General features: G+C 43.3%; 1 protein-coding gene across 4 annotated transcripts in view; it reads right to left on the reverse strand.

Moving 5' to 3' along the window:
* The window catches only part of GALNT17 (polypeptide N-acetylgalactosaminyltransferase 17), a 207540-nt gene that overhangs the window by 69249 nt on the left and 120697 nt on the right, over positions 1 to 17594 (reverse strand). For all 4 annotated transcript variants that reach the window (XM_040532503.1, XM_040532504.1, XM_040532505.1 and 1 more), the window contains one exon: positions 5314 to 5431. In XM_040532503.1, coding sequence (XP_040388437.1) covers positions 5314 to 5431 — 118 coding nt within the window. The remainder of the gene's footprint in view (positions 1 to 5313; positions 5432 to 17594) is intronic.

The following is a 17594-nucleotide window of genomic DNA, read 5'->3' on the forward strand; positions in this document are numbered from 1 at the left end:
AGAGTCAATACATGACACCTGATATTGGTTGTCTGTGTGTTTGGTTGGTGTTATACAAATAAATTCTACCCTAACCGGGAATAGTTTTTACACTTTGATGACAGGCAATAACAATTTCAATATTAGGTTTGTGCAAGTAAAAACCTACCCGAATATCCATCCTTTTATGTGCTCTCCATTACACTCACATCTACCACTCTCCATTTCAGGGATCTGCACAATATCAGAGAAAGATGTGGGGGGCCTGTGTTCCCAGTCAGGCTGGGAAAGTAAGCCTGTTCTCAAATATTTAATTAAAAAAAAAAAAAAAAAGTCAAAGCTGCTTTCTCCCGACTCAGGGCCCTGCCCTGACATCCTTCCTCTGCTCCCACCCGCCATTCCATGGGGGAAATTTCCTGCCTCCCATAAGGCTGGGTACAGGTTGCCCTTCCTCCACACGTCATCCCAGACCCCACAAAGCCATGGGTGCCAGAAGAAATGCTTGCTCTAAATATCCTACCTTCATTCTTCATAACAAAAAGATGTAACATAATATTATGGAAAATGTATGCAGGAAAAGAAGGATTTGATTTTCTGAATGCAAGAAGAGTCAAGCTCCCTTGTGCAGTCTAAATATAACTATTTGGTGGCTTTTTTTTTTTTTCATCTGAGGGCCTGACCCTCTCAACATTTCAACATATGAATAATTGTACTTGTATAAACAAAATGGGCTCCTTCATGGATGAAATGCACACAAGAGATTTGTACCATTAAGATGTTATTTCATCTATTTTAAGGGTTTCTGAAAGACCAAAGGGTGCACAGGCACGGTACCCTCTGGGAGAGGATCAATGTCACTGCCAGTGCAATGAGGTTACTTACGTGCCTGAGCAGCTGCAGGATGAGAGTCTGATTATTAAAGAAATCACCAATAACAACAAAATGCTCAGTGCCCTCACTGCTCCCATTTGCTTCCCCAAGCTCAATATTTCCAGCCCTTACAGCTACACACATATATGAAACTCTGCCTGCTCCATAGACGCAACTGTTGGCTTGGTGGCACCAGGAGAATGGTCTGATGAAGGTAGATGACAAATCTGGGGGAAAAAAATCTGGGATACAAGGGGGCACAATGTTCTCCTCTAGAACGGTTTTTAAAGACCCAACCCAAACTTCAGACAATTTAACATTCGTAATAAAACATGGCTTGAGTCAGTCATTAAACCTCAAAGGGTTCCCTGAATTGTGCTTTTCTTAATGAATTCAATAATCGATTCTTACTACACAAATAAGGTGATCAGCTAATAAGCATTCTCAGTTAATTGCTTTCTTCAAGTGACAATTCGTACAAATGATACCATCAAAGGAGTAATAATATCCTTATTGATTAAATTAATCTCTAAAAGACAACTCAAATGAGTTTAATTAGCAATGCATGACAGTAGCACAAAATCCTCTGAAAACAACCTTGTAACCCATCCCAGACTTCGAAATCATGGCAACAGTCACGCAATAGCCTTTTGCATCTTTATTCAAATAGACACGTGCAATTTTACGGAGCATCTTTAGCGGATGTCTGTGATCAACCATGAAAATCCACGAAACCCTCTGTGCAGAGAAAAAGCGTGACATGCCGCAAAAGCCGTCTTCCTCCTTAGTCACACAGTCACTAAAAGCCAGAGCCACAAATGGGTTTAAAATAAAATAAAAACTTCTGATGAAAGGAGCAGAAACTGTCAGAGAAGTGCCAAAATTCACAGATGGAGTTGTGGGGACCTTGAGCAGCATCAGCACTTTCAAGCCACGGGAATTGAGTACTGGATTCATAAAATCAGAGGAGAAATCTGCTCAGTACAGCAATGGGTTAACAAAGGTGGATGAAAGCTTGTTCAGGGAGAGCAGGCTGGTATTTCTGAGCCCAAGAGAAGGAGGTGGGCCTGGAGCAGGGGACAGGTCCACAGTACCCGCGTGCTCCCAGGACGGGTGATGGGAGCTCGGCGAGCCCCGGCAAAATGTGCTTCTATGGCAAGACCAAGAGCAGGTCAGTCAGCAGGGCCATGGCAATTTTTCAAGAGATGTTTGTGTTTTTTAGCCCCTTCTGAACAGAAGTGAGAGTGCATGAAAGCTACAGACGCCTTGCACCAGGAAACAAGAGTTTTATCTTCCGCCAATGCAATTGGGAGACTCAGTCCCAAGTGCCAAGTCCCTACCACACTGAAATTTCAAAAAGTTAAAAGCCAGTGCACTACCATGAGATGCAGTCTTCATACACCGAGGCTCCAGCAGCTGTACCAGCACCGGTGCCTGGTCACCAGCTCGGCACGAGGACAAGATTTCCGCAAACGCTTTGCCGTGGGGAGTTATGAACTCAGGAACAGGCTGATCAAACGCTTGGTCCTTGTGGCTGTCACTGCAATAAGACCGATCCAGCACTGTTATAATTTGATTGCAAGGCACATTTTGGAAAAAGAAAATGCATTGAAAATCTCTCTGTTGAAATATTAGCCTACACTGCCTTGCTTAGCAAACACTTCTGCGCTCTCTGCCAAGAAAAAGGGAATTAGAGTCGATTCTGCCTCAGGAAGTGAAGTAGTGGACGTCAGGGACAAGAGGAGGAGAATAAGCACAACCTTCTGGAGACACTCCAGTGTGATAAAAGAAAATACAATAATACAAAGAACAACATGTTCCCCTTGTCAGGGCCAAAGCTACCCCATGAGCAGAACAAGAATTTGCCTAGGGCAACAACACGCTTAATGGCTTTATTATTATTATTATCTGAGCAACCCAAGGATGCTCCCCGGCACGTAAGGGGGAGCAGCAAGCCCCGAGCTACCTTGAGAATGTGAGTAATAGGGTTTTGTTTTTCTAAGTGGCTCACGTAGAAATATTCTCATTGAGCTGACTGAAATCAGCAACCAAAAGAAGCACATGGCCCATATATTTCACTATATGTAGATACCTACAGCTTATTTTAGAATATGCAAAGCATATTTACAAAATGAGTGTCTTGCTTAGCATACGGTTGGGCCATCCTTCTAGGTTAGGACTGCCCAACCTCCTCAGTTATTTATTTCAGTTTGTTATTCAGATTACTTACCTTTAATTTTACTGTAATACAGCTGGCTTGTGTTTTTGCCTGAAACGCTGTAATTTTTCAATTTTGTTCTCATAGCCTCAATGGGTTTATTATCTCATTTTTTGTTCTTTGAGCATCTTTTGTAATACAAGAATATTATGTTTTTAAAATGCCACATGATTCTCAGAATAGAATTTGTATCACCATCAAAAGGAAAACAAATATTTTCTGTAAATATTTTCATCTAAGAATCACTAAAACAAACCAGGAACCACTGAACTGCTTTTCCAACTACAGCCAGCTATTAAACAGCAAAAACAAACAAACAGAAAAGCACAAAAAGCCTCAATACTGCATGAATAATTTTTTTTAAAGGTTCCATCTGAATATAAAGAGTCCCACGTTACCGGTAACGTGAGATGGCTGCTGGAGAGCCAGCCATGGCAAGTTGCAAGCTTGTGAGGAAGGGCTAGCAGCTTGTGTACAACAGGACTATTAGAAACAGATAAATCCATCTGAGACCTGACATCTGTTTGAATTTGTAATGATTCTTTCCTTATACAACCAACAACTAGCCTTGGGTAAACTATAACTGAAATCTTACTGTAAAGAGGAACTTGAAATATCTGGCAATCTTAAATACACCATCTACAGAATGCTCCCTCCATATGAGCTACCTGACCTACCTACACAATGGCCAACACTTATTAATGCATGTGAAATGGGACAGAGCTCTTGGTTGCCCACATAAGACACTTGCACTGAGATGGATTTGCATAGCTCAGGAATCTTTGAAAATCTACTGTTTAAACAGCCTTACAAGGTAGAATTCCTAGGTACTTCAGCTGTCAAAACCACCAATGTTTTTAAAGCCTTGACCAGAACACACAACACATGGGTGTGCAAACAGCAGTGAAACATATGGGTTGGGAACGGAAGCCTGGAAGAGTCACTGGGGGAAGAGAGGGATTATCTTTTTCCAAAAGGATGTTTATTACATATTTCTTCTAAAAAGTTCAGCATGTGAAAAAGAAGAAGACATATGTTCATCAGTTGTCCCTGAGATATCCATCTTATTTTTCTAGTTAAGAAGCCAATCTTCCATGAAATTCCCCCAAAACCTAACAGATGGGTTGAATTACTAATTGTGAGAAGGCTAGTTCCACAATGATGATATTAAAAAAATCCCATAGACAAACAAATAAGAATAGTCACAAGAGAAGCTTTGTTTGGAGCTGGATCTCTCTAGACCCAGGAAGCAAGCTGCATGATGATGTACAATAATTACTTCATAAGGGGAAGAGCTATGTGGCATATTTAAAGCCTTTAATTTCTATTCCCTTGTTTAAATGAGATTATTGCTCCCTGTAGCCAATAACAATAGATTTTTAAAGTTTCTTTTGATTTGCCAGCAAAGCAAATATCCTTTGGTAAATCTATGAACTGAACAATGATTTTTCATTTTTACACCACCACAGTCAATTCAATTTTCCGGCTATAAGTCTCAAGTCTCTCCCTATCAGCTTGTTAACGTACAAGTGCTGTACTCTAAACCATGCCTGGAAAAATCTCCATAGGCTTTGCCATCCCATGTTGCTTCTGAACATTGAATTCATTGCTTATGAATCACTTCACTGTATGTAAACACTAAAATCGCTAAACCACATCTAACACTGTACATAGTAATCAAGTGATGTTGTCACAGTAGATGCCGTAACGATGAACGTCTGTATGGATTTACTGAGACAGTTCTGAAAACGTGGCTATTAACGTTTCACTTTTAAAAGCACATTTTGCCTGTTTATGAACATATTTTATTTGCAGCTGTGAAATGCCTGTAAAATATTTTCAGGCATCTTGTCTTCTTGAGATACTCACAAGAGTCCCACCAGCCTCCCTAAGACTGTTCTTGTGACAAAATAGGACCATCTTTTTCCTGATATTTAAGAGAACTATAACTTAGAGTAACCAATGTGACAGCTTGACTGGGGCCTGTTTGTGTTAGCATGCCATTTCATCTCAGTAGCTTTTTGCATGAAGTCACACAGATAAGCATCCCAGGAAAAAAATAAATAAATTGCACTCACCTCTAAAACCAAATCATATTCCCCTTTAAATTTAAAATACTATAAATCAAGTCAATGCTCAGTTCCCCTGAAGCGTTCTAGCAACTGTTTATGTTAACTTGTTAAAGCGTTGCTTTTGATTCCTTAAATAATGCTGGGTACATTTTTTCTCGCAGGTGTATGACACACCTTGATGCCGAGCTCTATGTTCTCTCCTCCATACACATCCATGCCAGGATCGAGGAGCCCAATCTCTCCAAAGAACTTCCTGTGCACAACGAAGGAGCAACCAATCATCGCTGGTGTCCTGTATGAAAAGAAAAACAACAGAAATGGAACAGATTATTAACATTTTCTAATTTTTAGTGGACCAAGGGCTGATTTCTGCAAAGCTCTCGTTGGCTCCACATGTCCCCGACATCAGTGATCGCAGGGACTCTGCAGCAATGAGTGAGCTCTGTGCATTTGGAGACATTATCTCACCACTGCAATGAAATTGTCCAAAATGCAAGTTTGCTTCAATGTGTACAGAGTGGAGAAAGAGTTTTTCTAGGACTAAATTACTGAAAAGTCTTCAGGTCTTTGCTCTGTCACAAACATCTTGCCATGTCTGAGAGCAAGGGCACAACTTCTTTGGGTTTCCATTCGCCATATGTGAAGGAAATAAAATACTGGTATTTCCTTCCTCTTACTTTCTTCTAGCATGTCTAGTAACACAGTCAACTTCAGCACGGACACTAGTATTTGTGAAATGAAGTTTCTACTTCAGATCTTTATAACGTATCATGAAGGAGTTGCCACCAGCTATCAACAAGAGTGACGCAGAAGCAAATTCTTCAAAAACTGAGGACAACTGTTTACAGAATCATTGCTGTGTCTTTTGCTCAGTTCCACTGCTATCTACGGTGCTCTAGGTTAGCATGAGGAAATTTTCACATTTACCCTGTGAACCCTCATGCCCTCCAGCTAACAGTGCTGCTCAGCCCTACCTCTGCAGGAGCAGCCCAAGCAAGGTAAGGAAAGCAAGTCAAGCAAGTCCAGCCAAGAAAAATAACAGAGGAAAATGAGAGCAGTACTACCAGTACTGATGACATCAGTGTAATAAGCAGAAAGACTGAGAGAAAACTCAGTGTCAGGGGTTAATTTATAATAACTATGCAATTTCAAGGACACAGTAGATGGCTGTGTTTACTAACCACCCCTGCTGTCGCATGCGCACGCACCGTCCCTCCCTTGTTACCTTGCAAAGCGCTCGTCAGATCTCCTTCTGATACAGCTTCCCAGAGATGAGGATGCTGTTCTGATTTCCACAAGCTGAGATCATGTTTGGGGTATTTTGTGAGCAGTTAAACACTTGTGACCCTCTCCATAAAATTACACTTTGCTACAGAGCATGGCACTGAACAAAACCGTATCATTATGCCCTTGCTGCCTCGGGATACGCTAATCTGTTGTGGTTATGGTATGTGGAGAGTTTACCACCTGGGATATTTTCTGTACTAAAATAGAAATATAAAAACCATTTGCCCCTTTAACCTGCTTTCATTTGAATCCATGCTGTCAGGATAAAAAACAAAGATCCACTTGAAGGGATCAGCAGGGAGGAGATGACGAATTTTGCAGGTGAGCCATGCCAAGGTACTGCTGTTTTCTCAGGATCCCTCCTGCCTACCCTGAGCAAACAAAGCCCTGTGCAGGACAGGAGGGCCATCATCTCTGCAGCTCCTTGCTTGAAGACGCCCACCTTGTGCTACCTGGGGAACACTTCCAGGACTTAACACAAATGGTAGCCCACGTCTCTGGGAATCTCAGGCTACTTAGAAACGCATGCTTTCTGGAGGAAATTGGATTCTGAGGTAGAAACACGGCAACAGGATGGCATATTTTAATGACGGCCTCAAATTCCTGGCTCAAAGCACAGTTCATGGGTTGTCCACACTGTGGGGCACACTCAAGGCTGAACCAAGCACTTAGCGACCACAAAGGAGCAAAGTGCCCTCAGACCCACCCCTACGTGGGTTATGGATGGAGAGGATCAGACCCATGCTGCCCAATACGCCTGTAACTCCCACAGCAGCCTTTGGGGGACCCTGGTGCACGCAGGTGGCTGCAGCATGCGATAACCCCGCAGGGGCCTTGCCACGGCTCCGCCAACAGCCGGCCACACTTGTCCCTGCGAAACCCCAGAGCTCCTCGGATGAAGAGTTCTAGCCACTTAAGTATTATTATTTATAGGCATTTTAATACTTTTGATAGACTGGTAGAACAGCTAAATGTTGTTGCCATATTAAATTAGTTAGCATCAGAATCCATCTGAGATATTTTTTTTCAATAGATTTCTTCCCTGACAGCCCGCTCGGCCTTCCCTCCAATAAGCGGTGTAATGTTTCATGGTTTGCTGCCACTCTAGTACTTAAGATTTCAATTCTATTGCTTTATTTGTAGCAAGTTAACTGCCATTAGCAGAAACAATTCTTTCTGAAATGATAACCACGTTAGAGATGCCAAATATAATAGCTCCATTATCCTACATTACCTGCTGGAATTAAATAGAAACTAAGCGTCTCTGGTTTTACACTGAGCAGGAACAACCCAGCCTGTCCCCTCCATGGGGAACAGATGTGGTGGACCCAGGGACCTTTGACTTCTCCAGTCACACTGACAGGAAAAAAAACAAAGTTTTCAGCCAAATAAATCTGTATTTCTGACTCCATCATTTAGATCTCTGGGAGCTCACCAACAGGTGAGCAAGGTTTTCTGAACCAGATACCCCTCAACAGCCGTGCACGGGAGCTGTACCCCAGAGACCAGGCACCAGCCACAAAGCCTGACTCGGTAGGGATGGAGAGCCCCATGCTCTCACTGCGAGGGCATGCCACAGTCATTTAACAACAAAAATCTAACCTCTTGGCAAAAGCAAAACTGAGTGTGTTTTTTGTTTGTTTTTTAATCATTACAAATAAAATAATCTTATTTTTCAGTTACCCACAACATTTGAAAAGCCACCAGTTCCAGGAGCTGGCCACGCTGTTATCAGCTTCGTAAAGCACAAATTTAAAGGACTGTGAAAAAGAAGTTTCCCAAACTGTCCACTCCTGCCCTAGACTGCCACACAAGAATGGGTTTTTTTGTCATTATTTTGCAACACTCCTTCTCTTTGTAGACCAGAGAGTCACTCATCCTTCCTAAAATGCTTACAGAAACAGCCTGATAGGGATTTTGCAACTTCACCTTCACATTTTCTTCTTCTTCATTTTCCTGCACACTCTGTTTTCAACAAATGATAACCATGAAGCATGCAAAGCAGCGCTCCCGAGCGGATCTGAGATCCCTCAAGCAATACAAATTAAGTGCTACATTCTTCTTTGTAACAATGCCTCCATATTAAATAAATGAGGAATCATGCGGCGTTCAACAATTTAAATAAAAACACCATTTGATTTTGTAGTAAATCCTTCAAAAAGGTGGACGTTTACAATAATAGATAGCCCATCCACAATGAAATTATGGCCTGCAGACAAAGAGCTGATAAAGCCTCTTGTTCCTCTGCCCCTTAATTAAAAGTATTAACACAGTTTGTTTTTAAAAATCACACAGCTCAGCTCGGCTCAATGTATTTATTTGTCCCGATAGCTGTTTTTTCTTTAATGAGAAAGGAAAAGCAGAAATTGGCAGAAAAGGATGAACAGAGATGTTTAGCAGAATTATTGGTTTTGTATCCAAAAATCCACAGCGTTAGTTCCTTGCCATTTTTTCTGTTGGCTCCTCTATACAGCAAGTGACAAAAGGTCAAGAAGAACAGCTTTTATGAAATATCCTCAGCATGAATCTCTAAATAAAGATGAAGAACATACAGGGGAAAACGTTTATCCTAGTCTATTAAGTTACTTTAATGGTCTTCCTTTCTTTAGTGCACAGTTACCATCTAATGATTAAAAAGTCTCAAGTAGATTGCTTCTTCAATTCAAGGAAATTAATTTTCCTACACAATTGGATTTTGCTTCCAATTTTATGCTAAAGCAAAAGTCATAAAATATGTAGAAAAAAGATATTAAAAAAATAATTAGTGGTCATACCCCTGAGTACAGGAAGACTGAGAACATGCTTTAAGAATTTGCTGGGGTGTCTGGTTTCCATTAAAGTGCCACTGTTTTTAATAAATATCATTCATGGAGCTGCTCTACCTTCAACAACACAATCCCATACCTTTAGGAGACACGGCACCACATGTAGTACATCTGTGATGGTACTTTACATGCCTAGAAAGATGTAATTTTTCATTAACGTCTCCCAAACTTGCCATTCCTCATTTAATGCACTAAACTCAAACATTTTCACTTGCATCTTGAGGTTTCAGACTTGTACAAACTACGTACAATTTTCCTCTTCTGCACCTCCACGTTTCAGCTGGCGGTCAGTCACTGGTAGGATACAGCATCTCAGCAGGAAACACGGGGAGACCCTGAGCTTGTGGCCTGAACTTACCAATTGAGGAGCATCAGCTCTGATCTCACCCCCAGTCCTGCACTGGATTTACACCTGAGCCCACACTGACCACCCAACAGTCATCACATCTGCCTCAGGAGAGCTGAAAACAGACTCATAACATGTAGAAAATTTAAGTTAAATTATCAAATTTGGTGAAAGTAAGCACATAGCTTCCAACAGTAGCCTGCGAATTATTTCCCTGAGCACACCAGGGTTAAGGAGAACACGACCATTACTTATTTTACATGGCAATCTGTGATAAAGCAATTTTCTTTTGGCCCCAGATGAAATTAAGAACCCAATTTTCAAACAAAAAAAGATTGTCGGCGCTGTGCACCTCTATGTTTCTTAATTTGCAGGATGGTGAATGTATTATAGAATAAAGACCAAGATGTATAACACAAAGGTTTATAGCAAGAGAATACGTGTGTGGAAATAAAATACAATGATGCACCATTAAGAATCGACCCCTCTGGTCATAAAACCGAGTTGATCCCTTCAGCTCCCGTGTGCCCAACCTCCTGCCCATGGGCAGCAGAGCTCTGTGGGCAGAGGCCGTACAAAACTCTCTGCTCTGGCAGCGAACTGTGGCCTGGGGACTGTCCAGCCACGAGGTGACTACAGCCTGCAGCGACCCCAGCCCTCTGGGTGGCACTGGGCCCGGTCTGGATGCTGCGGGACCGTCAGGGGTGCTGGAGGAGCAGCATCTCTGCTGAGCGCCCCAAGTGCCACCCTGGGGCGTCCCCAGGCAACACGCCGGTCTCATGGGGACCTGCAATGTCTTACAGCAAGGTCACAGAGGAAAATTCTGGTCACTTGGGGCTGGGGAACAGTCAGAAATGGAAGAGAGGAACTGAATGAGTTAGAAGTGAATGGTAAAACAACAAGCCTGGCCTTCAGTCGCATTTGAGCTAGTGACTGTTCAAAACCCTTGGGAGCTGCCCTGGGGACAAGGGTGGTGAGACTGTGACAGGATGGGCTCAGGCACAGCCCAGCGCTGGACGTGACCCCGTTCTTCTCTGCAACGAGACCGCAGCAGAGCAGGACAGCTCCTCGTGTGGGAGAGGTGGTGGGGCCGGGCAGAATAAAACACAGGCTCAAAGGCAAACCTGGCCAGGCCTCTCCAGCGAGGGCTGTCCCCTTCTGTCCCCAGCCTGGCCCAACCCCCCCCTACCATGCTTTGCTCTGCCTTCCCTGTCCTCAGAAAGGGCTCGGCCACTTCCAGGAGGCAACAGCGGGTACTAGGATGAGTGGAACTGTCCTCCCCAGCCTCCTCCCCGAAAGTACAACAGCCATGCAAAAGATCCAGTGCTCATCTCACCCCTTCCCCTTGCTCCATCTTCTCCAAAAAGCAAACACACAGGGCAGACGTGGCCTGCATGCCTGCTATAGAGCCAGCATTTGCTTTAACAATGAGCTTCAGATAATTAATTCAAGAAGTTTGCAGTAATGGAGGTGCTGCAGTGCCAGGGCAGCTGCGGGAGGGGACCAACAACAGCGCACCAGCGCAAGGGCAAGATGCTGATCACAACAGCCCGAAAACCAATGTCACAGACGAAGTGCCTCTCCAAAGGAGAAATATATATTGTTTCTGCCTCCCATGGAGGGGCATCTAAGTGCAGATGCAGAGTCAGGCAGGAGCCAGGCTCTCAGCTTCCCTTCGCTGCCTGTGTAATGGTGTGGGCAGATAAAAGCTGAATGTCTTTCAAGAGAACGCAATAAAATTTCTAGGAAGGAAAGACACTGTAGCCCACAGCAGCGTACCTTGCTTAATATTATTCCCAGGATGGCATCTGCAATAGTTGTTTCTTGAATAATTCTAGCTTCCCTGCCCCAGTGACCTTGTTTAATTGTCTGTTTCGAATGGGTTTATTTTCCCACTGTTGCTAAGTACTACTGAATCTGTGAAACAAATTAAAAATAAGAGATACCACATAAAAGAGATGCTAGATTGAATGCCTTTCCTGAATTTATTGGAGATTAATACGACTTTAACTTCTAATGACACAGAAGCTATGAAAACTCTGTATTTTTGAAAATATCTATTATGTCTACCACGTCTGTGACCTTGCTCAAGATACATCTGACTTTGTCGCTGTTGTATGCCTGCTCTGATTTCCACGTCAGGAAGTGACACACCCTGTGATCTCAGGCAAATCATTGAACTTCTCTGTACCTCATCTATCAGATGAGTATAATACCTACGAGGTCTTGAGAGAAAGCGTTTAATAAATCACTTTAGTGACTTCTGCATTCAAGTTGCTGAATTATCTACCGCTGTTGTTACACATGCCGGACTCCTCCCACATTTAAGCAATCTATGGTGAGAAAAGCACTGGTAGATAATAACCTTACAAGTAAGGAACTGTGCACACGGTTTTCTGCCTCAAGCCTTGCTTTAGGCCACCAGCAGCAACGAAAGCAGCATGCACACCCTGACCGTGCCCAAGGTGTGTTAAGATACAGCATGTGAGTGTAAAGCAGATTACTATTACATGTCCAAGGCTCAGGACTGTAACTCAACTGTAGAATTTCCCCTGCAGGAGAAAAAAAAAAAATGCTGCCAAGGTCATCATCTAAAAGCATTTTCCTTCCTTGCATATTTTGCAAAAAACGAGGATGTCCCAACACTTGATGTCACTGGATGCCTGCTGAACACCCACCTCCATGCTCCCATTTTCTCCAGCACTTTCATGAGGGCTTTTCCTGCAGACATGCATGCTGCTATAGGCTGTCAAAATACGGCTGCTCATGCGCAGGTAATAACAGTCCCCAGCTGTACGTATTTTTTCATATGAATTCTAACTCCAGCCCCAAACATCTCCCTCACCTGGATCAGCACTGTTTGCTTGCAGAGATTTTGACTAATGCCGACACTGAAGCCCATCTACCAGCACCATGGTCCCTGCATTCCCAACCCTCTGCCCTTTACCTTCTGCAAAGGAGAAGCAGCACCTCCTTTGCCCTCAAAACATTTAAGAACTTGACTAAATGCCATTTATCTGCCCTTTTACAAACACAATGAATGAGGCAGAAGCCTGAATGACACCATGGTGTGTCAGGTCAGAGAGGCCAGGTGAAAGCTTTAACCCGCAGGCCCCATGTACTTAACCCCGTTTCCACAGCCACGTGGAAGCAGACGACTTTTAGGTCACGTGCCGGCTGTCCAACCATCTCCCACAGTGGTCTTGTAGGGACCCCAGCAGAAGAAACCACCCCTGAGAAACCCTTTTGGACCAATGTCTGTGAGATGGGAATGATCCTCGCCCGGGGCCATGAAGCTTTATGAGCACAAGCACATTTGGGCTGTTCTCTGAGCTGTCTGCACAGGGAGCAATGCTGCATCACAGTGTTTGAGGTGTGTGGTTTTGAGCCTAAAAATGGCAAACTTGAGTACAAGCACTGAAGAAGCCACCTTGGAGAAGGTTAATTTGATAATCACCCCTCAAATGAGACTCAGTATCTGTTCAGGAATGGTTCTGAGGAATCATTGCAATTACAAGATTCTCCCTTGGGATAACCTTAAAAGATGGTTCTTCATTTTAGCTGATTTAATGGCAGTTGCAGAGCTATTGCTGGAGGCAGCACAGAGACAGACGCCTGGGGAAACCCAGTCTTTTACACTTGGTGCAAAGCCCCTGGCCTGCAGTGCTGAGCCTAGGGCATGGGGAAAGACACTTTCCCACAAGCCACTGTAGCACAACTGCATGCCTGTAAACATCAGTTTATGGTCACCCATTTATCCACAAAGGCAGAACTGGGCAAAATAATAGTGATCCCTCATAGTGATTTATTAGGGACAGTTATACAGGAGAGGCCACAGTCTCAGACTTGGAGGATGAGATAAAACAAAGCATGATTTTCACATATATATTAGCTCGTATTAGAAACCACTGAAAAATATGTAAAAGATAGCATGAAAAGTACTTTCCCTGTCTGGAAAGCTATTGCACATCAACATGGAATACAAGGGAGCACAGATTAGCATGGATGAAGAGTCAGAAAGGCGCAGAATTTAGTTAACCTGTTTTTACTTTTCCTAAATGACTGGTCCCCTAGAGGTCTTACACTCAAAGCAGATATGGAACTTGCTGTTATGTTTTACTTGCACTGAGAGCATCCAGACAAAGTACATCTTGCTATCAAACCCAGGAGCTAAGCAACAAAGCCTTGTCTGCCCTAGGAAAATAGATGCTTTCTTATATCTCGTTAGTTAAAACACGCTAACCAGCATGAGGTAAAATTCTAGCAAAACAAAGCAGCTTGAAATTTTAATCTGAGCTGGGAGGTGAGAGTAAATCACTCCCCAATCTCTTCCCCACACTGTGCATCACCATGCCGTGCACGGGAAAGCTGCTACTACTTAACGCACGGTAGGTACAGTGAGCACGCACCTTTAAAGATTAATCAAGAGAAGGTCACAGTCTTTTCCTGCTATCGACTATCACTTGCCTCTTCAATGCAAGTGGGAAGCGCCCTCATGAACAGCTTATTCAGGATTTTCAGTCTCGTGAACTTTTCATGAAAAGGGTAGTGTTTGTATTTGCAAATCAGACCTATTTATTCCATACTAGAGATGCAGAACTCCCCAGGGCAACGTCAGGAACTAACTTCAAAGTTTCACTAGAAGAAGTTTAAAACATCTTTTCTGCTAATTGGCAGGGACCAAAATCCACCTCATTGGGCAGAGCAGAATAGGAGACGTCTTCATCAGTTCTCCAAAACACTTAGATTTAACACACAGAGCTAGGCAGCAAACACTTTTAAACCATTTTCCAGTTCTTCAAGACAATATTTTTAGGTAGTTCTAGACACAGGGACTTGCATTTGCACCACTTTGGAAATCACAGTGACATGAGGACAGACTCAGGCTGGGTCTCAACTGCATGAAGCTGAAAGACTTCTTGTTCTTTATTCACTTCAACACATGATCTTTTGGCATTTCCAACACCTGATTTATTAGAACATAATGTTTGGTGCAGGAGAAAGGGAAGAAAAAAGAGGAAATTCTTATCCTTAAAAGTACCCGAGATGGAGGCCAGAGTTTGTGTGTCAGGCTGCACGCGCTCACCTCATCCGGCACCTAATCCTAATCCCACGGGTTTTCAAATGGGAACAACTAATCCCTTGTGGAAAAAGTAGGCATCAGTGACGGTAAACTTGCAACAGGTACATTTGGGTACCACTGCTGGGTCCCCACTGTCCTGCGCACTGCAGCCCCCCGCAGGTTCAGGTGCCCGGAGCTGCTTGCGCTCAGTGAGCAGCCAGTCCGAATGGCTCCTGCAGGAGCTGCTTTGCCAAGAGCACGTCCCTTTGCTTGCTATTGGCAATAAATGCAATGCAACTGTAACTTCATCTCCTTCCACTGTCGTTAGACTGCTAATTAAATGATAATTACTTTTAGATGTAATATGTATAACTAACAGGCACTTAACAGGAACATGTTATTTACTTTTCTTTTTTAACGTGAATATATTTTTTCTCAAGGGCAGCAAAGTGGCTGACTTTCAGTCATGTTCCTCCTCTCCACCTAGCAGAAAAATCACGGGAACAAATTTCACAGGTAAACAAATTTCTCGTTTGCTTCAGACGCTACTCCCAGCCCAACTCAGCAACAGGGAGTGCCTGGTTAAAGCTGGGCCTGAAGGATCGGGGCTGAAGGTCTGAGCTGCTGCAGACTCCTTCAGGACCCAAACCAAGACTTAGGCAGCATGTCATGTCCTGGCCTAGGACAGGAAAGTCAGCACAACCCTATCAATTCACCAGCCTACCATGTCACAGCAAACACTCCCCAGGGGCTCTGCACTCAGCTGCTCCTCACACAGAGGCACCAAGAGGAATGAGCTCAGTGCAGAAAAACGAGCCACAACTGCTTTCTTCTTAAAGACACAGCTGGGGGAGGCTGTGGCACCACCCACATCCGCACTGATATGCACGTATACAGACCAGTCTAAGCTGAGACTTTCAGAAGGGAGATGCCACACATGGGATGGTTCCATCCTGACCGTGCAGCTACTTTTTGCCCTTTTATGATGAAGATACACAAAATCACAGGGAAGGCATTCATGACTAATAACACAAAACCAAAAAGCGTTCTCCAGGGCAGCACTTACACCAAAGTACTCCTCCTCAGGTTTAAAATATGCTTCAAGTAACTACTAAATGGAAGATGGAAAAAACTACAATTCTACGGTTAAACTGTCTTTGAAAAGGTGGCGATGATATGAAGATGGGCTCTTCGATTATGAATGTGAGCATCACTCTAGAACAAACCTACCCTGTTTATGGCTGAAACGGTATTCTTAATCTGAACTCTGACCACTCAAACCAAAACCAGAAGCCGAGATAGAGTCCTCTCTTGCTATGGATCATTGCCTGTAACAAAGATGCTGCAAGCCAAAACGATGCATCTGGGGACAGACACGTAAATGAAACCGCCCAATGGGCTGTCACGTTGAGTTAAAAAGTAATTCCCGTTTCAGCTAGGAACAGAGTGCAAGTCCCTGCCTCTGCTGGTCCCCAAGACGTAATGTAAACGACAGAGCAGTGAAAGACGAATGCCATCATTACACAGAGCCATGCTCGTGAAGGCAGGCACCCAGCACATCTTCCACTGGACAGTCATTTTGCAGTCACTCTCAAACCTACAATGGAACCACATCATGTACTGGCCCTAGTTTCCTTCAGACGCGTAGAAGTACCTCCTAAACCTAAATTCCTCCTAAATACTAAACTAAAGGCACTATCAGAAGTCTGCATTGGCTGGTGATTGAGCTCTTCACTACAAGTTAGTTTTGCACAGGTCCACATTGCTTTCAGATATATTGCTGTAATGGATGCTGAAGTTAAAGATTCAGGAGACAGAAGTTATTGGGAATTTCATGGATATTTCTGCAGACAGAATTTGGGCAAACATGTTTGCTTTCACTATAGGCTGTTACTAAGAATAGGGATGTGAGTAATGGTTATTGACAGATGGAGCAGTTTCACTTTGTGGGTAAATGAGAGTGCACCGAAATAGCCCTGTAAGCACCTCAAAGAAGCTGAGTAATGCATTTATTTTGACAACTACTTGATACGAGCTGATTCGTAGGGAGGGCAGCTCTCAGGTTTATCTTACCCTTCACGCATCCACAGCACAGAAACACAATTCCTGAGAAATATAACAGATACATTTTGTGCCTCCAGCATTTAATAGTAAATGTCATTCTCATTTCTCGGGGTTTGGGGTTTATTTTAAACACTGAGCAAAGCAGATAGAAAAGAAAAATGAATATGGGAAGACCTATATCAAAATGTAAAAGCAAGGTCAGTAAAGATGATTGCCAGGTGAGGAAATTCAGAGGTGCAGAAGCAGTTTTGGATTCACCTCCATTTGGATTAGAGTAGATCTACCCAACCACAAATCAAATGTCCCGATATTTACGAAGGGATTTAACCAAACTGTCTATTTAAGGGTCAGGCAACTTTGAGCCAACAGCTTCAAAAGCAGTAATCACATCCAGTCCCAGGTGCATTCATCAACCCAATGAAAATTTTAAGGCTCTGAGCATTTCCTCCCATAGATGCACAACAGGTTGGGGACCACTACTTCTGATGCAAGTTCTCTTTGAAAAGGTGCCATGAAGCAACACAGATCACAGAGCAAGCAATGAAATTGTTATAGTTGATCTGCTGGCGGTAGATAATCTTCAAGCTGGTGCTTACGCATCTGATCACCCAACCCTACAAGTCCCAAAGCCCAGCATGGCACTCTAGCCTATGATGTACTTCTGCTGGAATGAGGCACATTCAATGTGATTCCCCCCCAGAGCTGGTTTTCTTAAAAAAAAAATCCAAATGTATTAATTCTCTAAATGGAGAACATGGATTCAGAGCCCTCGCGAAGCTGTTGGCAAAGCTATCAGCAAACTCCTTGGTGTCAAGAGTTCACCTTCAACATTAAAAAAAAGTACTCAAATTATGGGTTGCTCATGTGAGAA

Source organism: Cygnus olor, chromosome 20 (genome assembly GCF_009769625.2).
Source record: "Cygnus olor isolate bCygOlo1 chromosome 20, bCygOlo1.pri.v2, whole genome shotgun sequence".
Classification (NCBI taxonomy): Eukaryota; Metazoa; Chordata; class Aves; order Anseriformes; family Anatidae; genus Cygnus; species Cygnus olor.